This window comes from Urocitellus parryii, chromosome 6 (genome assembly GCF_045843805.1).
Source record: "Urocitellus parryii isolate mUroPar1 chromosome 6, mUroPar1.hap1, whole genome shotgun sequence".
In the NCBI taxonomy this organism is placed as follows: domain Eukaryota; kingdom Metazoa; phylum Chordata; class Mammalia; order Rodentia; family Sciuridae; genus Urocitellus; species Urocitellus parryii.
The window spans coordinates 10259301-10286855 of record NC_135536.1 but is presented as its reverse complement, the minus strand read 5'-3'; the positions used below and the strand labels follow the sequence as shown (position 1 = coordinate 10286855).

Sequence of the window (27555 nt, the reverse complement as noted above, 5' to 3'; positions counted from 1 at the left end):
GTGCCCAAATATTTGGTTTTGCTTGAATGAGAACATTTTTTCCCTAGTCATTTTATCAGGACATTCATGTGCACAGTAGAAGTTTCCTGCAAAAAGGGACAGCTCTGGACTGGGCATCAGGGTGCTCATGACAAGTCTATTCCTGGTGGGCTGTGTGAGCTTGGTCAACCTGCTGTGCCTCCCTGGGTTCAGCTGGACAAACTGCTCCCTGAGCCTTTGCTGAGTAGGGTTCATAACTTTGGAAGGAAGAGTTCATAACTTTGCTCTTGAGGGGGAGGGCAGAGGCAAGAGGAAACTTAAACAGCCTTCACTGACCTGAGTCTTAGCAGGACCAGGCTGATATGATGGGGGGGAGGTGGGAGAAGTGCCTTTGTCTTTTCTTACAGCCCACCTGCTTTGCTCTACTCCATCATGGCTCTGGAGCTTTCCAGAAAGACTTTTCAAGAAACCCGTTTTGATGGCTGGCAAGCGGTGCCAAGGCCACAGCAGGTATTCTGAGGCCAGCATGCCCCAAAGCATTCTTAAGCAGCACAGTGGGCACTTGTTCTTAGCCTGGCCACCTCCAAGCTCCTCAGGACCTTTCACAATGCCCTGCTGGGCCCCGAGGTCTCACACAAGATCAGCAAAGTGGGAGTGGGGTCTCCGTCTGCTGAGAGCCAGCTAGAGCTCTATTTTGAACACGTTGTCTAGATGGGCCCCTCTTAGGTTTCACTTGACAGAAAATATGATTTTCATTTGAAAAGTCACAGTTCTAACTCCAACCAATCAATGCAAAAGCAAATTAAAAATACATCTCAACTGGGTATGGTGACATTCAACTGAAATCCCAGCAACTCAGGAGGCTGAGGCAGGAGGAACACAAGTTGGAGGCCAGCCTCAGCAACTTCACAAGACCCTGTCTCAAAAAAATAAAAAGGGCTGGGGGTGTGGCTCAGCAGCAGAGTGCCCTCAGATTCAATCCCCAGTACCAGGAAAAAAAATGCATCTCACTCCTCCAACCCTTCAAGAAAACCAGGGTGAGAAATGCAAGTGCTGAGGCTCTCAACAGAGCCTTGGTCTTCTTCCTTGATTCTGCCATTCCCTGTGCCCTTTCTGGGAGCCAGCAGCTTGGTGCTGCTTGGTTCCTCCAAAGAATGCAACCAGTCACCAGACTGCAGCAGGTGCACATACTTGCATCTTCACCCAGACACCTGCACTTGGAGGAAAGTTCTTCCAGGTAAGGTCCCCAGGGGACCCACGCTCCTCCTCATCAGGCAGACCTTCATCCGAGAGGTAAGTAACTAGAGTTCATCCAGGACCTGAGAAACCTGCATGCATGAGAGCCGAGATCCAGGTGTTGGCTGAATATGGGTGACGATGCTTACCATCTGATCAAGCAAGGCACAAGGACAAGACTCACCAGGGAGGCGGCTGCCACCTGAGTTCTGAGCACACAGCCAAAGGGGAAAGGTGCTCTCAGGCCCCGAGGAGGGGAAAGGACAGGAGCAAAGCAGGACAGCAGGGGGCGGGGCCTGGGCTGCCCCAGGTCTTCCACCACCTGCAGAAGCGGCCCCACCCCCAACACAAAACAAAATTAAGTAAAAAGACCCCACCCTGGTCAGGGGCCTGTCTTTTTTATTCTCCAGACACACACATCAGAGCCTGTTGACATCCAGCTGCGGGAAGAGCAGGAGGCAGTAGACCAGGAGCCAGAGAAAGAGAATAAAATACATCACATCCGGCTGCTGCACAAACTGGGTCAGGGAGTCACTCTGTGGGCTCTGGCTGCCCAGGGACATGGCTTCTCCAGAATTTTTGGCCTTCCTACAGAGGGAAAGACAGGGGACAACAGTTAGTAGCAGGGCCCCAGGAGGGTGGCCCACACCCCTACTCCATCCCCACTGCCCCAGAGCCCAGGACGTGGTGTGATGACTCTGGGAGGCCACAAGTCATGGGCATGGACCCAAGGATGAGGGTGGTCATCCCGGTGGCCCTTCTGGCTTCCACCTGCCCAGCTCATCTCCTGGGCACCAAGCGGGAGGAGTGGTCAGCACTGTCCCACAGATGGGCATACTGAGACTTGTGAGGGCAGTGACTTGCCCCAGCTCTCCAGGGACACTGCCTTCATATCACAGTGTCCTCAGGATGCTCCCCTTAAGGAGTGAGGTGCTGACAGCTTCCAGTTACTTTCTAGTCATGGAGGGGACTCCTCGGCCATCAAAAGGAGTGCGGAGTGCCCCAGTGACAGGTGATTTCAGAACGGCCATCAGAAACACGTAAAGACACCCCTGAGTTTCACTTCTGGCTTTAGAAGATCACCATTAGGAGAATTATTAGATATGATTTTGGCCAGGTGTGTCTCTTTTATTCTACAGGACGCAGGGCTTAAAATGACACTTTGCTTTTGCCTGCCAAGTCACGGGGGCTGGCAGGATGGTGGGAGCCAGCCTAGGGCAGAGCAGAAGAGAGGGTCCAGCTGACCTGGGGGAGGGGCTGATGGGGGTGCCTGAGTGGCAGCGTCTAAGGCCCTTCCTGAGCCTGAAATGAGGAGACAAAAGATGTGTGGGGGGAGGGTGTCGAGTGAGTGGAGTGATTCATCTAGCACGGGATGCACACCTGTAACCCCAGGGACCTGGGAGGCTAAACCAGGAAGACCCCAAGTTCAAGGCCAGCCTGTGCCACTTAGCAACACTGTCTCAAAATAAGAAAAGTAAAGGCTGGGATGCAGCCTCGTGGCACAGTGTTTGCCTAGAGTGTGTGAGGCCCGAGGTTCCATCCTCCAAATGGCGATAAATAAATAAATAAGCAAACTGAGTGATTCACATGCTGATAATGATCAGCTGACAGCACCTCTCTTTTTTAAATTATAGAAAAAAGTGAATTTCAAGGGTGATAAATGCTTGATGTGGACATGTGAACGACACCCGCATCTGTCCCCCCTCGGATTTTACTTTCGGCTGCTCTATCTCAAGTGTTGTCCTACGAGCGTGTTCAGCCTAGTCAAAAACTTGACTTTGCATTTCCATTTCAGGCCAGCAAGGGAAGCTTGCCTTGCTTCTTTTTTAGGAGCCAGAGGGGAGGAGTCCTAAGGCCCATGCTCCTGGGGATTGAGCAATATTCAGATAGAAGCTTCCAATTCCAGTTATCTAACCTTCCAGGCCAAGTCAAAGCCATTGGGGGGATAGAGAGAGAGAGGGAGGGAGGGAGGGAGAGAAATTAAAGCCCCCGTATGACTGTGACTTGGATGGGGCCATCGTTTCTGCTCTCTGGGCTCTACATGGGCTGTTTCTCAGCCAGCTCAGCGACATTCGATTGGGCTAGCTAGTTCTCCAACAGTAAGAAATACTTTCATGGACATCCCGGCATGTTTGCATTCCCTCTTCATGTCTGCTCTGATGCCATAAAACTGTAAAATCAGCTCAGTGAGCTTCTGAGTATTGTACCTGCAGGGGCGACAGAATGAACACAGGCTGTCAGGGGCCACGCCCCCGCCCCTCTCCTCCTGCCTGGCCCTGCCGTGGTACTTCCTTTCTGCCACTGCTTGATTTAACTGCAGCTGTTGGCTCCTAACTCAGACTCCTCTTTGCCCTGACTGGTTTTCTAAACCACACTCCACCACTGTTCAATAATATCCGCTTCACCCTCCCACGCATACTGAATTTATATTCGGAGCCTCTGGAACGGGTATTTCCTACATTCTTTCAAGTTATTATTACTATGATCCACAAAGCACAGTAGGAAAATAAAATCTCCACCCCATCAGGTAGGCTATGCTTCATTAAAGACATTTTTTTTAACCCCACCAAACTTGCAGCAGAACGAAGCCACCAACCTGGTTAACATTCGGTTTCTTCTGTCATCCAGATCTGCTGCATTCCTCAATTGAACATAGCTAAAATGATCCTACAGTGAAATTTATAAACAAAACCCCGCAACCCAATTAGTAAAGATGAAATCTCTGAAACAGAAAATAAGATGATTTCAAACAAAGTCAAGGGTGCCAGGCTTTTCTCGATACTGCAAACAGCTAATTCCAAAATCAAACTGCTAAACAGTCAACATTCTCCCACCACTTCCCCACGCCCTCCAGGGTGATCGGGCCTCCCGCCACCCATAACCCCTTCCAGGTGTGCTGCGGAGCTGGGCTGCTGTGGGTCCCCAAAATTTGAGGCTGGTATCTGCAAATGTCAAGAGGGACCTCTATCTATGTTATGTCCCTGTCATTGAATGGGATCTTTCTAGGTGTGTGTGTGCTGGGTCTAGGGAGGCGTCTCGGATGTGTGGTTTTTTCTTTTTCTTTCTTTCCTTTTTTTTTTTTTTTTTATAACAAAGAGGCCTTTGGGCTTTAAAATCATCACTTTATTTACATCCCTTATCGCCCAAACTGGACATCCAATTGGACTGTGCTTAATGACAAGGTTTCAATGTGTTTGTCTTCTATCCAAAAGTATAGTTGTTGCTCATCACTGATTTCAAAGCTCTAGGCCTGGGAGGAGGAAGGGTGGAAAGGAATTGATTAATTAGCAGGGACCGAGGGGAAGAAGAAATTCACATACTAACCGATTCCAAAGACCTATTAGTATGGCGTCGAATGTAAATACTGGAGTCACTGTGACTAGTCCTGAAAAACAAAGACATGTTTTAAATTGACACCACCCAGAACTCCCCGAGGCTTGTGACATGGTTACCCCCAGCCCCAGTTGTCCCTGCGTGCACTCAGGCAAGTGGCGACTTCAGACCGAGGGACAGAAATGACAACTTTTATCCAACATGCCCACTTTGTGGGTGGGTGCTTATGCACAGTGAGTCGGACACAGAGACACACGGACTACAGAGCCACACCGCCAGGATGCTTACTGGAAAGCAGGCCACTTAGCAATCCTGGCTTTCTGGGTCCAAGCACCCTGAGGTCCTGGGGCCCGCCTGGATCCTCTGTAGGTTAGATAGCCTCGGGCCTCACCCGGGATCTGGGCCCTCCAGCCCTCCTTCCCACTCAGAGCGATGCTCTTGCAGCCTGGTCCTGGGTGTGCCCCTTTCCCCTCATGTACAAGCAGGCAAATGTTCCCACCAAAACTTTGCGGCCGGGGGGGGGGGGCGGGGGGCGGATGGGCCTCTGTCCTTGAAACACAGGTGGCTCACTGAGGGCTGTGGCAAGGGAGGCCTGGGCTGTCACCTAGGCTCCTAGCAGGTTAGCTGGCAATGCCAGCCACAGACTTGTATCTCTGATCAACGTTCCTCCTCTGTAAAGGGATCATCATTCCCATCCTGCCTACTCTGCAGAGCCAATGGTGCTGGTGGGCTCATGAGCTCTGAGCATGGGATCCTGTTTTGGTGCCAGGTGTTGGTTCGGAGCTGTGGACCTCAGCATAGAGAGTCAACTCAGTTTCCTTAATTCAAGCCCCCTGAGTGACCTCCTGGGGGTCTGGGGAAAATGTATTTGTCTCAAGAGTTTATTTCTGGGCAATTTGACACTCAGCAGCTTTGGCATTCCTGCCCACTGCTGTCCTGGAAACCCTGCCTTGCTCCGCACTGGGTACATCTGCAGCTAGGAGTTATGCTTATTACATACTAGGCCCGCGTTAGGCTCAGGGAAACCATAGTCCTTGTAATTCCATCTAAAAACTGCTACTTTTTTTCTGGCTGGTGTCACAGCACAGAAATAAAGTAAAATATACCTACAAAGACAAAAACCCACTCTGGTGCCCAGACCCCAGTGGTGCCTCAAACAGAGCTGACCCTGACACTGCAGGCCTGGAGAGGCAGACGTGCCCTGCACGTGTATCTGTGGTGTTTTCTAATAAGGGGGCACCTCCGGATCAGGAAGGGACCCTCCTCCGTGCCCTGGCGCTTGCAGCAAGTTTCCTTTTAGATATTTTGAGATTCATTTATAGTAGGTTTGAATCCTGATCTTCATTCTTTAAGCAAATACTTATCGAGATCCTACTGTGTGCCAGGAACCAGGCTAGGTGCTCAGAACCCACCCTCCCTGCCCTCCAGGAGCCAAGAGAAGACAAGAGAGCTCATTCATCAAGCGAGTGCCTATTTCCTTAATCTTCTACCCAAAGGATTTCAGTGAATGCCAACCACAAGCCAGTGCCTGTGCTAACTAACTACTGGGGCTGGGCTCTCTATACATCTCTCTTTAAGGAGATGACTGGGGAGGATTAAAGACATTCTTACACACAGGTGACTATGGAAATCACAGTTCGGCTCTGCACAGTGAGGAAAAAGAGGAGGCTAGAGGAACATATAGAGGGGATCTTCTTGGAGGGAGAGGCAGGTGGAGCTGAGAACCAAGGCTGAGATGCAGTAAGCCAGGGGACAGGTAGGTGCCAGCGTTCCAGACAGAGGGAAAGTCACTCAAGGAGCCTGGAGAGGGGCTCAGTCAAGAAACTGAACTACAGCCAGGTGCCTGGTACAGGGTGGATGGAAACAGAGATCACTTGGGTCCTGCAGGCTCTGAAACAATGGGCCTCTCTGCCTTGTCCAGTGGGGAGGCCCAAGAGAGACAGAATGAGAGATGGCCAGAAAAACACCCTGCACCGGGGGAGAGGCGCCCAGAACACGGTCCCATTCAGTAACGTGGAGCCAGGGGCTGACCTCGCTGCAGATCAGTGTTCCTGGGTGTCCAGGAGGGGTGGCGTCTCCTACCCTGGAGCAGCAGGTGGAGGGCTCTGGGCTCTCACCTTTGCTTGCACTTGGGACTCAACTTCCACCTGGGCTAACACACTTCGTTAGCATTCGAGCTTGGCCACTGCTGTGCCTGGGTAAGGGGGAAGGACCTCTGCCCTGGGCAAGGAGATGGGGCCCTGAAACGACAGCTTCCCCTCCCTGTCTGTCCTGGCTCCTTTTCCCTGGGCTTCACCTGTGCTACCAATGGACACGGCGCATGTCCAGGGAGTTGGCTTTGCCCCCGCACCCGGCTCCCCTCCCACCTCCTTCCCTTCACAGCCTGAGGTGCCTGCTGCTGGCTGTTTGCTCTGGCTGTTTGTTTCACGGCTGCCTCTGTTTCCCCACATCCCAGGCCCAGAAGCCAAGCAGAGTGGACCTGGAGCCCTGGGCACCCGTGGCTCTTCCTCTGGCCCCCAGCAGGCTCCCCAAATGCATGACTCCATAATTTTCCTGATTGGCCAAGACCACTCCCGCCTCCTGGAGAACAGGGGCCAGAGGAGAAATGTGGACCGTGGAGTCGGCGGTTCTGGTCTCAGAGCCCGGCGCTGCCATTGCCTAAGCCCAGAGGCCCTGGGGAGTTTACAAGGTCCAAGATTCCCTGTCTGCCATTGCGAAGCACCAGCCCACCCACAGGCCTTGGGTGGCGACGTGAGAACGAACGAGGAAGGCTGTGTGAAGGCCCTGCACGCAGTGGGCTTGGGAAACAGTGACTCTGTGATGACGGGGAGGGGACCGGGAGACACCCGGGTCTTCTGACAGCAGAGACACATTATCCCTGTGACACATCTGGCTCCTCTAGCAGCCTTGGAGTGACCGGGCAGGTGGGTGCTGTGAGCTCCTATAGATCATCTGAGGCTCGTCATCCTTCTGCTCCTTCCTTGCTCCAAGAAAAATCAAACATCCCAACCACCAGAATACTAACATCCACGTCTAGCTTCTATGTGACCAGGACAGAGGTCACAAGCTCCAAGTCAGTAGGGTGGAATGGGAAGTCGGGCTCCACCTGGCCCAATGGCTATCTGGGACCAGGGCAGCGGGCAGCCTCCAAGTTCATCACTTTCCCACCAGCCCTGGCCGGGTAGGGCCATTTTGGGCCCATGGCTGTTTCCACCCAAACAGCAGAGTGGGGAGGGAGGGCAAGCACGTGCCCTGCCGGTCCTGCTCCTGACAAGCTCTGGTGACAGGCAGGCAAGGGAGCCCAGGTGCGGAGAACCGGGACTTTGCTGACTCTGTATTTCTGGACCCTCGCCCAGTGCCACCCCTGAACCCCCCAAAATCGAAAGCTGCAAACGGAATGAGTACAGACAGCGACTCTCTGGCTCCATCTCTAGGGTGAAAAGATTTTTAGTCAAATACCTGGAAGGGACTTTGTGGTCGCCAGCGTCTTCTTCTAGGTCCTCTGAGGACCGAACGGTTCCAGGTGCTATAAATAACGAGCCTTCTTCAGGGTCCATGTGCTTCCTTTTCTCCTTCTTCTTACTGCTGGTTGGCTCTTCCTGGACCTTTACTTCTAACGGGTTTGCTATATTTTCTGGGCGTGGGGATCCTTGGGACTAGAAGACAAAAGAGCCCCCAAACAAGTCAAATTTCCTGCCAGAGCAGATGACATCACCGAGCAGTGTCCCAGCCCAGCCACAATACCCAGTAATCTCCCTCCAGCACCCTCTGCCCCTGAGAGAACCCACCCCAACTCCTGCGCCTGTGTGGAATTCAAAGGCGGTAAATGGATGGAGTGAGAACAAGGCAGGTCTGAGAGTCAGGAGGCTCTCACGTCACATCCCACTAGTCAGCTCTTTGGCCTTGAGCAGCTGACCTCTCTTAGAGCCTTCCTTTTCTGTCAGGTGGGTACAATATTCAACTCCCAACCTCTTCCCACTGTACCAGGGGGTTTCCTAGAGAAGATGTCTCTCAGAGGGGCAGGAGTTGACTCCTCCACATGACCATCCTCCTCCCTGTGAAGTCAGGTGGGTCAAGTGTGCACAGGTGGCCGCGAGCTTGAGTGGTACACACAGGCCAGTTCGGAGTTTGTGGGATGACACCCCACGGTGGCCAAGGGCCATGCAGTGCCACATCTCCAGCTCTCAGTTGGAAAGGAAGAGCTTCTGACCACTGTCATACCAGCCTCCTGAACCCATCAGCAATGTCCCATGACATAGAGAAGCTCAGGGATTGTGGAGCCACCTCCTGGGACCAGGGCAGCTGGCAGCCTCCAAGTTCACCTGAGGGCCAGGTATCAAACGATCCACCCCCTGTCTCCGGAGCCAAATGCCGAGAGCTCAGGTAGTGGGCAGGCGCTTGTGGGAGAGGCGGAGCCAGAGTGTGAATACCAGTCCCTGCCCACTCCCCAGAGGGCCCCACACGCCTGCTCCCAGCTGCAGGGACGGCCAGGCTCAGGAGGCTGCGTGACGTGCCCCAGTTCACACCACCAGTGCCATGGGGATTCTGCGTCTCCACTTGATTCCATGATCCCCCCCAGGGCTCCCTCAACCTGCCCACGTGCTGGAACAGCAGGGCTGGTCTGCCTTCGGCATTCCCACCGCCAGCACTGCGGGGGGCCAGGGAGAGGGTCCCGCCGCTGAGTCGTCATTCTAAGTAATGGGGCAGAGCTGCCACTCTGCTCTCTCCCGGTCCCCCACCTGACCCCGACCTTTTGTCCTAAAGGAGCTTTTTGGCCAAACACAATCTGAAGAATCGCCCCCATTGTTCCCTGTCCCCAGCTCGGGGACACGAAGGCCGGATCTCACTGACTTTTTAGGTTCCCACAGGCAGGGCTGGCTTCAGAGAAGTCAGCCTCCAGCAGTGGGAAGAGTCGGAAAGGCAGGTGGGGCTCCTCTCCCTGGGGGCAGTGCGTCCCTGGCCCTGTGGGACCATCTGTCCCACAGATGGCGCACTCACTGCCCTGCCCCAAACGGCCATCTCCTGCCACGTTTGCCCTCTACACCTGGAATTCTCCCCGCCACTGTCCCGGGGGCAAACTGAATGAAACAAGCCCCAGGTGTGGCAGCTTTCCACCTGAGTCCCATCTGAGGCTCCTCAAGCCCCCTCCCCCTGTAGCCCTCCCCAGAGGGTAAGGCTGGCTCCATCCGGGACTTTCTTGAGCAGAACTGTCGTTCACCCACCTGACACTTGCCTATGCCCCAAACCAGCATGCAATACACCTTTGTCCCTGCACCATGCTGGTGTCTAGGGTCAGAGAGTAATACACAGATGCCCATGAGCTCCTGGGGGAGAACAAACCCCATGAAAACCCGCTAAGCACTCAAAGGACATGTGACCGGCTGCAGGTGCAGGAGCCGCGCCTCCGCCTGGGCAGGGGCTGGGAAGGCTCCAGCAGGTGTCCTTTGCACAGGGCTTTGCAGGGTGACAGCTGAGGAAGGCTGTGGGGCCAGCCCAGCCCAGAGCGTGGTGTGTCTGGGATTCTGCAGGGCTGGCCTGGCTGGACAGGAAGGCAGGTCTGGGGGTGTGGGAAGTGGCAGGCTGGAGAGGGCAGAGTCTCGGGGTCATCTAGGAGTCTGGACTGACCCTGGAGACAGGAGAGGGGAGTGAGGGGATGCTGAGACAGTGTTTTGGAATCGCCCCTTGGCGGGCTGTGGGAAGGCTGGACTGGGAGGGAGGAAGAGGTGAGAGCCTGGGGAGAGACAAGGGGCACAGGGGGCACTAAAGCAACTGGACTAGCTGGTCACGTTCCCACCCAGCTTCCAGCACCAGGGGACCATTATCCACTCAGAACCCCCTGCAGCTCCACCCCCACCCCCTGCCAGATGCCACATTCCCTAATATCCAATCCTTGGGGGCCTCTATGTCCCCCACATCTAACAGTACAGGCAGAATTCTCCTTTTTTTTTTTTTTGGCAGTGTTGACATTGCTGTCCACAGGGGCGGACTGGGTGACAGGTGAGCTGGGTGAGGGCTGAGCCCAAGCCTATCCCTTGGGTATCCCTTGGGGACCCAGCCAGCTGGCTTGCAATGCTCTCTCTGGCCTCCCTGGACCGCAGTGCTGCATTCCTATCACCGGCATCTGCAGGAAGACCCTCCCCTCCCCTGATTCTCTGCCCCTGCCCACTCCCCAGAGGGCCCCACATGCTGCTCCCTGCGCACCCCTGTGCCTCTTGAGCTGCTGGGCCTGATGGAGTGGATGAGTGGTGGACAAGTGTGTGTCCAGCTGCTCAAGCTCAAGAGCGAGAGGCCTCCTTCCCGTGGACACAGCCCATTCCAGGCCACAGGAACTGCAGGGTAGTGCTGAATGTGCCAAAGGCCCTGCAAATCACGGCTGGGGTCAGGGAGAGCTGTCCCTGTCCTCCCTAGGTGGCTGCAGGGGAAGGGCACTGCAGTTCACCAACACAGCTTCCCTCTTGGCTACAGTTGCTATTTGTATAATCATTACTGCCTCTACCTTGCTGGACCCTCACAAGTGACCTTCATGATCCTTTTACAGACCTGCGACTAGGGCCAGGATTGGGGTAAGGTGGATAAGGCCAGCGAGGTGACAATGGTACAAAATTTTAAGAGGGGTTCCCCCTCTCAGGTGTCAACCTGGCACTTGCCTGAGACTCACAAAAGTGCTTCCCCTTTGATTTAGTGCCCTGGGGTGCCCACAAGGGGAACCTCCTTGCCCATGTCATGGAGAAACAAGTACAGAATTTCCCCAGGCAGGAGCCAGGACTCCCCAACCCATGATCAAGTACCTGAGGGCTCTCCTCAGGGCCACTCTCTTTGGTCTCTCTTGGCTGGTGGTCCTTGTTGGGGGGCAGGGGACTGGGTTCTGCGGCTGGCATGGTCCCTGCAGCGTTCCCATTGACATAGGACGCATGGGTGCTGGCACTGGGGAGGACCCCAACCAGCGTGGAGAGAGTGCAGCTGCTCTGGGCGCTGGCGGCCTCCTTGTTCCTGGGGTCCAGCTCGTGGGGGTAGCCCTCCGGCTCGTCCAGGTCCACATCTTCGCTTTTCAAGTCCTCCGTGCCTTCCGCATAGGCCTCCAGAACCGCGGCCAGCGGCACCTCGTAATGCGGGTAGTAGAAAAGGTCGTGGGGAATGACAGAAATCTTGGAGAGGGGCGGAGAGGGCTTGAAATCCAGGCCTTCTTCGCTGTGGCTCCTGAGGGTCTCCAGGCTGACACTGCCACTCGGGGGGTTGGAAGGCAATTCTTCCACCACCCCCGGGAGGCCTTCGGCTTCCCCCTCTTCCTCCCTGAGACTCCGGGTGGACTTTCTCTTGGCCTTCTCAAACACCTCTGGCTTTTTATCCACAGGTGTCTCGTCCGGGGCCAAAGAGTGGACTTGTGCCTCCTGCTCGGAGCCCTTGGGAGGCTCCTGCCTGTCACGCTTGACCTGGGGCTCGGGCGACTCCCTCCTGGTGTGGGCGGACTTGCCCCTCTTCTTGCCTAGCTTTTCAGCAGGAGTGTCAGCGGCCACCTCCTCGGCGGGTGTCTTCTCCTGGGGCAAAGGGGCCTCAGGGAAAACTTGGCTGGTAGAAGCGAAATCGACGAGGTCGCTGTTAAATTTCGAAGCTTTCAAGGGGATGCCTTCAAAATAGTCCTCCTTATCCACAGCTTCCACGGTCAGCAGCTTCACCTTGACCTCCTGGGCACTGGCCAAGATGGTGTTTTCTCCAGGGTGGGGAGGAGAATGACCCTCCTCCCTGAGGCCAGGGGGACCCTCGACAGCACCGTTACAGGAGGAGGGATGCTGGGAGGGTTGAGCATGATCGTCTGCCCCTGGCAAGTCCCCGGGGACCCTGGTGGAAGCTGCTCCCGGGACAGCTGAGGGTTCCTGCGTTGGCTTCTTTTCCTGGGCCACTTGGATGGATGAGGCTTGTTCGTCCTGCTTCGGCAGCTCCTGGGTGGCACTCGGGCTCTCTTCAAAGCTGAGTTCGGGACCGTAGAGAGGGTCATTGCTGCAGGAGGCGTCTTTATAGGTGTCAGCCTCAAAGTGGACAGTTTTCTTGATTGGCAAAGAGTTGGACCTCCGGCCCTCCTTTCTGGTGGACAAGATGGAAGATTCCGGAGCTGGCTCACTGGTGCTACTCAACTTCCCTGGGCTCCCCTGGAGGACTTGGTCGATGAACTGCTGCATGAAATCAGTGGAGCTTTCGGAGGACAGTGCGCGGCTGGACATGCCACCCAGGCAGAATCCCCTTGTGTTCTCTGGCTGGTCACAGACAAAGACCTTGGTGGGTGGCGGGTGGCTGGTTTCATGGTTGACAGTGTAGGCCTGCTCCCCATTCTCAGTCAGGAGGAGGACTTTGCTTTCCTGCTCAGGGGGCGTTTCTTTGATGCGGACAAAGGTGGACTCAATGGGGTCTTCTTTATCTAGATCCACAAAGTCTTCCTGCAAAGAATCAGAGGACAACATGAAATCAATTCAACCTCAAAGTTTAAGTACAATCTATATCCCCCTCTCAACACACACACACACACACACACACACACACACACACACACACATACACACAGCCACTTTGACAAAGTGTTCTGATTAAGATATAAATGGCTACAAGACTTTTGTTCCTACCGAAGTGTGGCAATGTCAAATAAATAAAAAATAAAATAAATATAAAATAGTAAAGCTATGGATACAAGGAAATCTCAGTGTGCTAATCTCCAGGGAGGGCTGGGCACTTCTTAAGTGAGCAGAGACTCTCAGCTACATCATGCCACTGGACCACCGGCCCAGTCTGGGTGTGCACTGGTGGGCCACTAACCCTCTGAGCTGAGGCACGATGGACCAGATTTTACAGACTGGGAGGGCTGGAGTGGGAGACTAAATCTGGAAGGGCTAAAACCACAAAATGACTTCCTGTCATATGCTTCTGGTCCCGCATAGGAGTTTTAGCGTGTAAGAGTCAGCCAGGGGCCAGGCTGAAGAGGAGAGACTCTTGGTGGTACTACAGATTGGCCTCCCAGGCCCTGGTAGAGGGAGACTGTGCACACTGACCTCACCCTCAAATAAATGTGAAATCAGAGAACTGAAATGAAATAAGACTGTAACAGAGCTGCTCCTATCACTTCCTGATACAGTCAAAATGCTCAACTGCTTGTTCCGGGGGCTTGACTGGGAAAGGGCTGCCTCCACTGCCATGGGTATTGCCCTCAGAGGGAACTGATGTAGCTCTCATCAGACCCCAGGTGGTTCCCAAGGGAGTGAGTGTTCTAAAAGAGCAGGCCTGACCCCTGAATCACTCTCTGGCTTGCTATCTCAGAATGTGGTCTCTCTGGCACACACTTCCACCATGATGGTCCTCACCAGAGCCAACTGATGCTCCATGCCCTTGAACATCCGAGACTGTGAATTAAATCTCTTTCCTGGGCATACTACCTAGCCTCAGTTATTTTATTATATCAACAGAAAACAGAGTAATAGAGGAAAAAAATGTTATCTACTTCAATCTCTACTATCCTTTTATATTTTAGGTCTGGTATAAAAATTTTTTTTAAATTCCTGAAGGATCATGAAAATAAAACCTATAATCAAGAGAAGCAATAGGCACTAGAAGTAGAACCACCAATGACCCAGTGTAAGAATTAGCAAAAGAAAAGACTCTGGAATAACCCTTTAATCTACATTCGAGACAAACAAAGGAAGTTCTTCATGCTGAGGGGAAATGATTAGAGACAGAAGCCCGGATCTGAAGGGAAAAAGTACCTGAAAGAGTAAACGTACGTGATGGAAAAGACTATGTATACAGTTTCTTCAAAAGTCTACTGTTTAAAGCAAAAATAACAAAGTATTGTGAACTAAAATGGATAAATAAGTAAAGGAAAGTTAAAGGGTAAAGAAATGGAGTTACACTGTTGCATTTAGAGACATACAAGATGCACTGTATCTGAAGTGTGTGATAGTCATTTAAGGTAGGTTAAATGATGAGCATTACAATCCCTAGAGCAACTGATTCATCAAGTTGTTAAAATGATAAAATGATTCATCAAGGAGATGTGGCTACCAGGCCCAAGGAGGAGAGAAAATGGACACCAAAAAACGGTTGTGTAATTAAAAAAAAAAAAAAAAAAAGAGTAGTTAGGAAGAACAAAGGAACACAGAACAGATGGGATCAATGGAAAAGGGTGATCCAGATGGTAGATTAAAACCATGTAGCAGGACAGAAAATGCACTGATTAAATGAAACAGCTTGTCAGATGGATAAGAAATAAGACTCAGCCGTATGCTGTTTATATGAAACATACTTTAGTGCAAGTGCTCATATCCATGAAAGGAAAAAAGATGGAAAAATATCATATAACACTAATCACAAGAAAGCTATGACTACATCAGAAAAAGCATACCTCAAGACAGAGAGAAATGTCATAAAAACAGAGGTGTCAAGTGATTAGGAAGATACAAGGGCCCTAAACGTCAACACACCAAATAGCACAGTACCCACACACAGAAGGCAAAACCCGACCAAACTGAGACAAGCAAGTCTGCAGACCTAGTTGGAGACTGCCAAACACTTCTTTCCTGTTCTAACTGACAGAAATGCATAAAAAAGAATCAGTCTGCAGATGGACTATTAGAACAGCATATTCACGCATGAGCAGTATATTAAAGAATGTTAATTCTTTAACTGCCTAAGACACATTCTTCTCAAGTCCGTATGGTATATGCACCCAAAGAAACCATATTCGGGGCCATGGAGTGAGGCACAGCACCTCGTCTGTGGCCAGCGCTGGGTGAGTGTGGCATCGTGAAGGCCCAGCTCAGGGACGTCTGGTGAGCTGAGAATTCTCATCTGTGTCCCTTGAGGGTGTAAACGATTGCTTTGCAGTGAAGCACTGTGTCCTGTGACCCAAGACGAGTTTCCCCAGGAATTGTTCTTTAACTTCTCTATTCTCAGCTGCGTCTCTGATGCCAGCACTGGGGACACCCAAGTGTCAGCTGGGCTGAATCCTGACTGCGGCCTTGATTCACACAAACACCACTAAGTCTGAGTTGATTTCAAATTCTGCCTCCTGATTAAGAGGTCAGGATTAAGGAATGCCCTGAGGCCTGGTATTTGGAATTTAATAAAGGGCCAGGAAAACTGAATTGCAAAAATAATTATCACTGCTCCACGCGGAACGTCCACTGTTGTGTCAGGCCCAAGGCTGGGAACAGTCTAGTTATTCTTCACACGGCCCCGAAATGTGGGTAAAATCTCCACTTTACAGTTGGCATCTGATGCAGATGTCAGGGAAGCTGAGTAGCCAGCCCGAGGTCACAGGGCTCCAAACAGCAACAGTGGCATTACTGCCCTGGGAAGTATTCCAGGGTGCTAGGACGGATGGGATGACAGCCACAGCACCTGGTGAGGCTCTTCAGTGGGAAATGGGGTGCCAGCCTCAGATGCATGTTGTGAGGGACCTAACAGACTCAGCTTTGTAACCTCAGACTTTGTACTTAATAGCTGAGTGACCCTGGGGAGACGTTTAACCCTCTCTGAGCACCCATAGTCCCATCTATAAGAAGAGGCTACTGATTCTGAACCAGGCTGGATGGCAGGAATGGCCTGGAAACACAGGGGCACAGTAAAATAATCAGTATCCGGCAAAAAGAGCAGTCCGTCCCCCTTTCCTACAAGCATTCTTTAACTCTTTATGCATCTCTTCTTTTCTGTTTATATTTACAACTGCTTGATATAATAATGTGTTTGCTGACCCATTAATGATTTTCCCTATGGAACCAAGCTACACAAAGTTAGGGACCTCATCTGTCCAATGGTATGCCTGAATGTATGATGTATGACTATGTATCTATCCATCTGGGGGTGGAATCCAGGGCCTGGTGCATGCTGGGCAAGCACTCTACCAAGGAGCTGCACCCTCAGCCTGGTCCAGCTCCTTGCTGAGTCCCCTGAGCCAGCACTCCACATCCAGTAAAGAATGGATGAATTCACAAGGCTGTGGCTATTGTCACTGTCATTCTTTTTGTTGACGTTATCTCAGGGCTGTGCATGGTGGGGGAGGGGTGTTCAATGAAGCCATCACTTCTGCAAAGTGATTCTGCTCCAAAAATATTCTATCCCAAGTATATCTGAGGTTCTGAAGATATAAAGCATGTCTATGAAGGGTGTGTGTGTGTGTGTGTGTGTATATATATATATTTTGTTGTTTTTTTTGTTTTTGGGGGGGGTACCAGGGATTGAACTCAGGGGAACTCAACCACTAAGCCACATCCCCAGCCCTATTTTGTATTTTATTTAGAGACAGGGTCTCACTGAGTTGCTTAGCGCCTTGCTATTGCTGAGACAGGCTTTGAACTTGCAATCCTCCTGCCTCAGCCTCCTGAGTCTCTGGGATTACAGGCGTGTGCCACCACAACTGGATCAATATATTTTTAACACTGATAAAGGCTGGTGATTGTTAAGATGTTCCGCCTGACAGCTGAAGAATCAAGTGGCTGATCTGCATCATAAGTGGATGTCTTTTATAATTTTATAAAGTTTGCAATGGGAAGAGGTTTGGCAAAGAGGTGACCAGCTTCCTCCCCAACTTTTACACGTAATCTATGTTATATATAATCTGGAAGTTAAAACATGGCAAGGCAGGGACCACCAACTTGTGGTTGTCCCTGTTAACAGAGAATGACAGTCCAAGTCCCCGCTGGGTCTGATGGCAGCCAGTGGAAATGTACACTTTTTGAAACGGAAGGCAAGGAAAACCAACATACAGCTTCCAGCTCCGGAAAACGTTCTAGAAACTGGGCCACGTAAGTCACGATCGACTGCTCGTCCGGCGTGTCAACCATGATGTCTGTCAAGAGAGACACGGGGGTTAGCAGGACACAGGGTTTCCCCACAGCACTGCAGGGCGCTCAGTGGAGAGGCCCACCGATCATCGAGGGCTTTCTCTTTTTCTAAGTAAGGAAATTTGGGCTCAGAGAGGGTGAATCCCTTCACTGAAACCTCACAGCAGACTGGTGAACCAGGATGGAAAGCCACGGCTTCTTATTCTGAACGTGCCGTCCATCCTTCCCTGTGTCTTAGTCGCTCCCACTGGGAGCAGATGGCTCACTGCTGGCTCCACCAGCAAGTCTGGTGACTTGTGCACCCCACTGACTGCCACAGCGAGTCCCGAATCGCTCAAACCCCGGGAAAGCCATGTGACAGAAGAGACAGCTGAGTTCCTTCGCTCGGTGCAGACCCTTCCACTCTGCCACTCTGCTGCTGGGACCTGCCCTTGAGGGGACAATCTGAGCTGCCTGCTGAGCTTTCTGCAGTGCTGCCCACTCTGGGCAAAACAGATCATTTCTGAAGCCCCCTTGATGGCCATGAGCAGGGAGGAGCCGAGTGAATTTTAGTAGGCCTACTGGGTGCTTTTTATCTTTACTGGTGCCTGACATCACAGCAATATGTGAGATGCGTGTGTCAACTTAGCTAAAACAGTAAGAGACAAGATGACACATACACTGAACAATGCCAACTACGTCACAATATTATAAATGGGTGCCTTAAAAATATGGGAATATAGGAGATAGAAGAATTTTTTGTATTTTTCAAATTTTCTACCTGGAACAGCAGGGGGTACGTTTGTGATAAGAATCACTGAGAAGGAACCACGGAGGAGTGAGCGTCGTGCTACCTTCTGGTTCCAGGAGCCTGGGGATATGCAGGGCCTCGTGTGCGACTCGGAAGGCCTTCTCCAGGTTCTCCCGCGCGGAGTCTTCCAGGGCCTGCTTCATGTCCACCAGGCTGGGGTCAATGGCCTTGATTACAGCCAGGAAAGCCAGCCCGCTCCGCCAGCTGCCCGCGAAGTCCTGCACCGCCACGCCATACCTGGAGGAGGACCACAGCGGCACACCGTGCAGGTGAGTGAGCCGATCAGGACAGGGGCAGTGGCTGCAGTGGCCCCAGGTGTAGACCCCTGCCCCATGGTCAACCTAATGCACAAGGCAGGTGGCACATGGAAGCCACTCGTGAGGTGGCACCGACTATCGTTATTACTATGAATAAAACAGCAAGGGAGGGAATTCTGCCAGGCATCAATTCCCTCAGCCGCTGGCCCGGGGTACGCTGGGGGCTGGCGCTTCGCTCTGGTTCACCTATCTCAGTTTTGAGCAGGCCAAACCTGACCTTGACTATGTTACCGCCCATGCTGTTACTTCTATAAAGTAGATACAAACTCTGAAAGACACCCTGAGGCTTAATGATAAATGGGCACATATTTCCAGAACCCAAGAGATGAGCCATTTGGGAGTTGGTGCGGCGACAGCCCCTCTGAGTTCCGTTCAGATCCTCTCATCAGCTCTGTGTGCAGACACCGCTAAGCACAGTGCTCCCTGCTCTGAAGGCACACAGGAAGCATCTGCGTGGGCACAACTGGCATCTTAAGAGCTGGGAACTCCCCTCTTCTTCGCCCCTCCAGGGAAGGGGACCCTCCTCCCTTGGCCTGAAAACCCCTCATTAACTGTTCGGTGGGCAGAGGGCCCAGCTTACTTCCTTGTTTTTCTCTGTACCCATGCCAACAGGGTCTTGATGGCCTTCCTCTGGTCTTTCACTGATATTGCCACGTTCCTCTCGGTGGTGGGTGTAGGAGGGTAGGAAGAGTCAGAATCTGTGCCCCCCGAGCCAGGTGACAGACTGGAAGATGGAGAGTTTCTGTTGAGGTTGCCCGTGAGCTCCTTAATCTAGAAAGAAAACAGCAGTTCAGACACCAGGGCCAGACAGACGCTTCCGGTGAGCAGCCCTGTGTTGACCTGCAGCTCTCAGACGTGGCTGGAGGGACAGGCTCACGCAGAGCTGGTTCTCTGAAGGGAAGAAGCCTGTCCGACGGCGGCTGGTTGCTCTACTGGGGGTGTAGGTACCCTCCAAGGGAAGGATCAGCCCCTCCGGCAGCCTATGCCGCTCTGGCCGGCCTCCGCACACAAGGTCTTCCTGACCCGACTCCATGAACCCCCCTTTCCTTATCACCTGCCACTCCCAGGAGATATTTCAAGGCCACTGTCCCTGCTCAATCGAGTTCTGCTGCCTGGCTGTCCCTTTCTTCCAATCACATGCACTTAGGAGAAACGCAGAACCCCAAGCCTTGCCCCAGACCAACCTACGGAGTCTGAACCTGCATTTCATCCATTCCCCAGCGAATCTGAGAAGCACTGCTCACACACACTCCTATTCACTCTTCAAAACCCAGCTCTGGTCCCTTCCTCCAGGAAGTCTGCCTCACTTCCCTTGCTCAGCTGAGGTCACTGCCCTGCTTGGGGCTCTTACATCACCAGATCACACCTTGGTCATGGCCTGCACCCCAGAATTACATAGCAGGGAGTGACCTGTCTGTGATCCCAGAGGGTTGAGAGGACAAGGGCCTCACAGGTCCAGGAGCTGGCATGCTGGAGAAACTCAACAGATATGTATCAAATGAATGAGTGAGGCTCTGGTCGGAATTAAAGCCTTGACTTTTAACCATTTCTGATCATTTTAGCATCTCTTAGGATACTACACAATAGTAACTAACTCCTGCATAAAACACTAGACAGTGGACAAAGAGCCCTTGCACGTGGCTTTTCTGGCTGCTCACCACATTTTATGATCACTGCTCCCATTTCACAGTTGTGGATATTGAGGCTCAGAGATACAGAGACTTTCTTTTTAAGTTCAAGATTCACACAGAATGGGATCCAAATTTTGTTTGTGCTTGTGTCTCTGGAAAGTAATCCTTATGCCAAAAGTTCAAGGAAATCTTTCGCAAGTGGATCATTTAATAACAAACCATTATTTTCTATTTCCAGTTCTATTTCAGTGATCAGCAAAGTCAAAGTCTGTAGCAACCGAGTCTCACTGACTCCCTTGAGCTGGATCCACACTGTTCTGTTGGTACTAAGTGGACTCAAGACCCTTATAATGTGTTACAGAAAGGACATTATTTTACCTGGAAGAAGAGGATTATGTTCCATATGAGGCCAAGAACCAAAGAGGGGTTGCCGTCTGCTATTTCTGCCGCATCGATGCTAACCAGCTTAACCTGGAGAGAAGCAGTCCGTCAGCTTACAGGGGGTTCCAAGGAGGACCATCTCTGCTATTTTCTGTCATCGTCTTAAGCCTGTTTCTCTTGCTCACCCTGTGCCATTTGGCACTGGCCAAGACCATCTCTCAGGGACACTCAGAATGCAGAAGCATATTTAATGAGCACATACACAATGCTTTCCATGGGAGACACCATCAACTCAGTCTGTACTCATAACAACCCTAGGAGGCAGGGGCTTCTATTAACCCTATAGTTCAGAGGACATTTCAGAGAGGTTAAGTACAATGAGCCCAGGGCCACACAATTTGTAAGGTTTCATTCAGTAGATCTTTTCCAAGGATAAACGGCAGGTGCCCAGGAGATCTGCTTGTAGGCTGCACCTAAGGTCACTGCGCCTCTGGATTGAGAGCACCCTTGGACAAAGACAGAACACCAGCAATTACAGACCCTGGGGGTGGGGTGAGAGAAGGGTAAGGCCACAGGAGATTAGAAATAGTGAGTTAAGATTGATAACCAGAGATTCTGCACCATTGCAGAACATTCTACTGACTGGATACAATGTTTCCATTGGTTACAATGTTTCCACTATAGAAATCCCTAAGGAATTACCTGCTTTATTTAATCACAGAATGATGCTCTTGGTAAAGTCCTAAGGCCAAGTGTGACCCCTGGATGGGCAGCACCATCGCCTGGAAACTTTTAGAAATGCAAATTATCCCCTACACTGATCATCAGCTCTGCATCTCTCTGGGAAGGGCCACATTGCCTTCTCTTTGCTGAACAATTCTGTAAAAATGTCTAAAACATCCTTCAGGGGGAAGAGAGGAGAAATAAGATAAGTCAAGATAAACCCCACAACTCCCACTGCAAAGTTCTGCCTGGGGCACTGGGAAAGGAAAAATGAGGAGAACCATTACACAGATCTTTTCTTTCCCCACTTCTTTCCTCTCTCCTTTTCCATCACGGTTTTTCCAATCATCTGACACTGGACCCTGATCCTATCTGTTTGCTGGGGGTTCCTGACACCGCCCGCCCGTCGGCGAGGCCTGGCTCACCTAATTGAGGGAGACTCCCGAGTCCCCTGGCTGACGTCGGTTTGGCAGGCTGATGCCAAGAATGTAATTCAGACAACAGGGGCTCATCGCGGGCAGGCGGGAGGCCAGGAAGGAAGTTGTCAACATTGTGAATAACACAGCCAATCAAATTTGGGTCCCATATTCTGTCCCCATCTATCACAAGCACATGTCAACAGGACGGATCACTGGCTAGCCTTGGCTGCCCTTTCCCAAACCCCTGCTCTTGGCAGTCACTGTTTTCATTCCAGTCCAGGGGAATCAAAGCAATCAGCCAGCCTGTCTTCCTCGTCTTTCCTCCCGCCTGGAGGAAGCCCAAGTGACAAGTGATGGCCACCACCCTCTGAGCTGGGGTTCCAGAAGGAGAGAAAGGCAGAGCTGCCTTGTGGGGTGCCGCGAATATGACGGCATCCTGTCCCCAGAGAGGGGAGAGGAGAGGGCTGAGCAGGGAGCAGCGACCCTTGGGAAGGCCGTTTGGAGATTAAAACACTGTCCAGGGCCAAGAGAAGGTGGTGGCACCTAATGATCTCAGGGCCTAAAGAAGCAGATAGCCCAAAGGTTTTGGTTTGCCTGGACATTTTTCATTTTGGGGGGAATGAGCAATGTAACAGCCCGACTTGAGTCTAGAGCTTCAGATATGGTTTCCCCTCTTCCTCTCAACTCAGCTGGGCTTTCCAGACTGAAAGCAAATGGACCGGCTAACTGGTTTCTGGGGTTACTTCTCCTCGGGGCTGGCACACCTTGGAGCAAGAGTTGCCGGCCAGTGGCTTTCACAGGTTAGTTCTTTTCACAATCACAGTGCACCCATTTCACAGAGGAGGAAGCCAAGGCTCATACTGAATGGCTTGCAGGAGGTCACGGGCCTGGTCCTGTGGGGCAACCCATTTCTGCCACCGGAGTCAACACTGTGATATTCAGTGGGGAGGGTGGGCAGCTCTGTGGAGCCACATCTGCACCCCGGAGCAAGCAGGAGGACCTGTCTGCCCTGGGATCCAGCCCCCAGCTCTGGGCACTGCTTTGGCTCACTAGAGCCAGTGAGGGCTGTCTTCCTGGAGCAGGGACAGCAGGACAGGGAGGAGCCACAGGGCCCCTGAGTACTCTGGGAATTCTGGGAATGGCCAGCGGCTACATCTGGAAGCCCTGTTCGCATCTGTCCCCCTCACTGGTGGGCATCTTCCCGCTAGGCCACTCACTCTCCCACCTGCTTGTTAAAGGGGCCAAGCTAGGCACAAAGCTGACATGCACCACCCTGGGGATTTCCCCAGATTTGTACTGTAATTCAAGACTGGAGGAGCCATAATGGCCTATCGTACAGGAAGGCATTGTGGAAGACAGTTCATGAAGACTACTGCACTTTTATCTCTAGATTTACACATAGACTATGAAGGCCAGGCCTTCCTGAGCCATGGCCCTGTGCTTTCCCATCCCGGGCTCAGCCCTGCATCCTTGACTCTGCAGGATCACAGCTTCTCTGCCAAGCGAGGCCTCTTCTTCCTGACCCCAAGTGTCCTGAAGGCTCAGATGCACTTCTCAAGCTGCTATGTTTCCAACATGGGGTGCAGCCCCAGGCCACGGGCAACACATGGTAAATGGTCCCAGGGGCCTGTAGGAAGCAAGCCTACTGCCTACCCGGGGGGTGGGGTGAGGATATGCTCAGGAACAGGGTTCGCCACATCATGGGGGATTCATCCGTGTGGGCAGTCAGCACAGGAGAAGTGCATTTCAAGGTCAACCAAGGCGGAAGGAAGAGCAATGAGTACCTCAGACAGTTGCTCCAAGGCCTCACGCTGTCCCAAGTACAACGTCCCTGTGGAATGCAGGGTAGGCACTGCGACAAAGATAAGGCTGACCCCGACACAGAGGTGGGTGTCACAGTGAGCAAAGCCCATCAAGAGCGGGGAGTGGCAAGAGCTCCCCAGTGAGCCCTATTCTGGGCCCGGTAGGCCTTGCTTCTGTCACCTACTTAGAGAGGTAAGTAATCTGCCCATGGTTCCTGGAAGTGAGGGAGTGACCACGGGCTCCAGGCCGGGGCTGATCCACGTTCACGTTCAGGCTCAGGGTGTGACTAGCTCTGCAGACAGGAGGCTTTCAATAGATGTAGGCGATGCCTGCTTTTTAAACAGCTTCATTGAGAGAGAAGCGGTGTCTGTTCCATGCACCCCCCTAAAGCACTGGATTTAGGTACAGGGGAGGAGAAGCTCCGCCACCACCTATTTTAAAACATCTTCGCTGCCTCTAAAAGAAGCTCCATACCCTCTCTTCACCTTGTTCCTCTGCCTCCCCCAGCCCTTAGCGACCACTACTGCACTTTTATCTCTAGAAGTTTCCCTGTGCTGGGCATGTCACATGGATGGAATCACATACTGAGCACTCCTACTCCCAGGCTGTAGGGGGCCACCTAGAGGCAGAGGGGCAGGAAAGTGGGGTCAGCCCTCACAGATCCTCCAGGTGGGCTCTGCAGCGATCCTGGCACCTGGCATCCCTGGGCACCATCCCCCATTCTCCAGGCTTTCCGTTCATTCCATGAGCTACTTGGCATCCTTTCAACAAATTCCCTTCTGCTGAAATCAGCCACCATCAGCCTCTGTGACTTACCCGAGGACCCAGATGAATCAGACGTCAGGATAAAGTTTTAGCTGAAGACTTTTTTTTCTTTTTTTTTTTGAAGCTTAGATTAATTGCTGAAATCTAATGAAACTAGAGCTTTGGAATTTCAACCCTCTTGGGCCACCCTAACCCATCTGCAAGGGATCCAAACACAGAAAAGATGGACTCAGCCTCCAAAGTCCTATCAAAGAGGAGGGGATGCTAAGATGTCCCCCGTACCCTTCACCCCCTCTCCTCCTTTGTTTTTGTCATATTCTAAGTCCTAAGAGAAAGTTTTACCCTCTGGTACGTCTGCTGCACTCTTAGAAATGCAAAGGTCAACTAAATTCCAAAGATCTGAGAGCCGGTCAGCAGCCCCACCCTCCCCCAGGCTGGCTGAGCATCGAGTTCCAAAACTGGTAGACATGGGGTGGGGTAGGCAGGGTGAGGCAGTGTCCCCCACGAGTGGATGATCTGATTGCCATTCACTGGAGCTCAGTTTACTTTGGCCATGCTAGCTGGATGACCGGTTCACATTTCGTGACCAGCACTGGACTTCCCGCGAGTCCTTCCGGTCACAGGACAAGCTCCCATTCACAAGAGGAGCTCCAAACACTTACATTGCTATCTTCCAAAAACTTAAGAGCTTTCGCTATGTTGTTCAGCCGAAAAATACGATGTGATGAGGATTTGTATTCATGCAGCTGTAAAACAGAAGGAGAGGAACCAGTTAACCCACCCAGGCACCTCGGGAGGCCCCAGGGTGGCAGGAGATGGGGTGGCACGCTTCTCCTTTACCCTTTTCACATGAATGTCTGGAGAAAGTTAGGGTCCTGTGGCTAAAACCCACCTGGACTGCATCCAAACCCACACACAAGTGCATCTTGGGGTGTGCAAATGGAATGTCAGGGACCCTCAACAGTCAGCCTTGTGCGGAACCTGGGACTTAACTCACTGGAGCTGGCGAATGCAAGGGACCCAAATAAGTCTCCAAGGGACAAATCTGTCCAATTTCTCTCTTCCAGCCAGCTCCTGGCTTGTTGGAATCCCCTGTCCTCCAGAGACCTGCAATAACATGCTCTCCTTGCACTAGGGACACTCTAGTGGGGACAATGAGCTGTCCTGCATTACCACTCAGCTGCTAAATCATTCAGCCGAGCCCTCCCTGGTGGCAGCAGATGTTTCTGGTTTGGGCCAAGAGCTTTGTGGGCCGTTATCTCAGGTGGAGAGAGAGAGAGAGAGGCCTGCAGAAGCTAAGACTCTGACAACACCCCAGGGTAGGGCCCCCTTGGAGGCTCCTGTGCTTCCTGGGAAACATGTGCCACTTCAAGGCCAAGCTAACAGGGAGGCCGAGGTCTGCTCTTGGCTCCTGAGGACGTGGAGGAGATACCACCAAGGCCACCACGGGGTCTGCTGCCCGTGCTCTGACACCCAGGTGGGGAGCCTGTGTCACTGGGAGTGCAGAACAAGGCGCCAGAGCACAGTTTCTCATGCAGCCTTCTGGGGCCCGTGCTGCTGGCTCCCTGGAGACCTGCTAAGAAGCCAAATGCTATTTCTGCAGCAATGGGTTCGCCCTTCACTAGAATTCCTTGCCTGTCCCCACACGGTCCCTCTGAGCGACGGGCATCTCCTCCTCTGCTATTGGGAAGGCACAGGTGGGAGGGGTCGGTGAGAGCCCAGCCACGCTTGACCTGAGAACAGCAGTGGGGGCTCTGACGGAACAGCCACGAGCAGACGGCAGAAGTCCTTGCTGGCTGGGCTACGTCCTGTAGGCACGACGTGTCACCAAGGCCAATCCAAACACCGGAGTCTAGAGCAACATTTTCAGCCTCCACACAACTGGGGCTTTGGACTGGATCCCCCTCAGGGAACATGTGGCAATATCTGGATGTTTTTGGTCACTGTACCAAAGGGTGCTAGTGGCACTTAGCGGTCAGACACTCAACATCCTGAGGTACACAGGACACACTGCACAACAAACACTATCTGCCAGAGACCCACTCCAGGCAGAGGAGAAGCAGACACCCGGACCACGGAGAGGAACGAATGCCCACATCAGTGGACATCCTTCAAGGTCAGTGCTATTTAAAAGAATGTTCTAGAAGCCAGCAGTTCTAGGGCTAGCCTCAGGTTAGATCACAGAATTTGGTTGGTAAACATCCTTCAATTTTTCTGATTCTTAGCTGTTATTCTGGTTAATAACTGGCTAGCTGCACTTTAATTTCTAGTTCCAATTCTTACCCATCACAGGTGTGCGGTAAACACTGGGCATTTACTTATTTACTCACTAAGATATATTGGCTTTTTAAAAAAGATACGGCTTAGCTACAGGTATATCCCACTGATAAGGAGAGTCGCCCTTCTGTGTGTCTGGCTGTAGGACTTTTGCACCACCTGGCGCATGTGCACTCCATCTGCCCCTGTGGTCATGCTCTGGAGCTTAAATGCCCCCCAAAGGCTAAAGGCCTGGTTGCAAGCCTGTGAGGCTCCCGGAAGGTGCTGGAACCTTTTACAGGCAGAGCCTAGTAGGCAGAAGTGTGGTCACTGGGAGTTTATCCATAAAGGGGACACTGGGACCTCAGCCTCTTCCTCTCTCTCTCTCTCTCTCTCTCTGCCTCCTGGTGGCCCTAGGTGAGCATCTGCATTGCCATGTGCTCCCACCCTGAAGTTCTGCCTCATCTCAGTCCCAAAGCAATGGGGCCAAATGACCTTGGCCTGAAACCACGAGCCAAATAAACCTTCCTCCTCACAGGGGCTTGTCAGAGCCACCGAGGGCCAGCACCTGTCTACTGGACAGAACCCTTCGGCTCTGCTTCCCCGTGTGTCTTATTTCCTCCGGATCCTTCTGAAACATACGTACCAGGTTTCGCCCAGACAGGACTTCTAACAAAGCCATTAGGATTTTGCCATCTTGTATATCAACGAATAGGTCTGTAACTTCTAGAGGTGGGTCACACTGTGGAGCATGGGGAAAGAAAGCAGCCGATTAATGCCTACATAATCCACAAAATTATGTCAGAGAGGCAGGTTTCAGATCGAGAGAAGGCTTCCAGACATCCAGGTCTGTCTCTAGGCAGAAAGCCCATCCAAGGGAGTAAGAGGCTCGTCCCCTGGAGGTGACTCCTGGGCAGCACTCGCACAGCCACCTGGCAGGTGAGCTGTGCAAGAGATTCAGCAACAGGAGACTAATTCAGTAAGTGACCTTGGGGATCCTCCAAGCCGGAGATCTCAGACCCCAGAGTTGATCACATCCATGTTTCTACTTACAGTTAGAAAGAAATGGCACGTCCTGATAGCCTTTGGATTTGGGAAAAC

General features: G+C 52.2%; 1 protein-coding gene across 2 annotated transcripts in view; it reads right to left on the bottom strand.

The window, feature by feature from the left end:
• Positions 1 to 1626: 1626 nt before the first annotated feature.
• The window catches only part of Clmn (calmin), an 88079-nt gene continuing 62150 nt past the window's right edge, over positions 1627 to 27555 (bottom strand). Inside the window, exons 3-14 of one of the 2 annotated variants that reach the window (XM_026411776.2) lie at positions 27101 to 27196; positions 24861 to 24944; positions 20486 to 20578; positions 19057 to 19247; positions 18203 to 18396; positions 17292 to 17374; positions 11337 to 12977; positions 8008 to 8204; positions 4540 to 4600; positions 3812 to 3882; positions 3326 to 3422; positions 1627 to 1799 (exon numbers count right to left, since the gene is read on the bottom strand). In XM_026411776.2, the coding sequence (XP_026267561.2) occupies positions 1635 to 1799; positions 3326 to 3422; positions 3812 to 3882; positions 4540 to 4600; positions 8008 to 8204; positions 11337 to 12977; positions 17292 to 17374; positions 18203 to 18396; positions 19057 to 19247; positions 20486 to 20578; positions 24861 to 24944; positions 27101 to 27196 (2973 nt within the window). In that variant the 3' untranslated portion in view covers positions 1627 to 1634. Of the gene's footprint in view, positions 1804 to 3325; positions 3423 to 3811; positions 3883 to 4539; positions 4601 to 8007; positions 8205 to 11336; positions 12978 to 17291; positions 17375 to 18202; positions 18397 to 19056; positions 19248 to 20485; positions 20579 to 24860; positions 24945 to 27100; positions 27197 to 27555 lie in introns of both variants that reach the window. The other variant, XM_026411777.2, reaches the window with a different exon arrangement.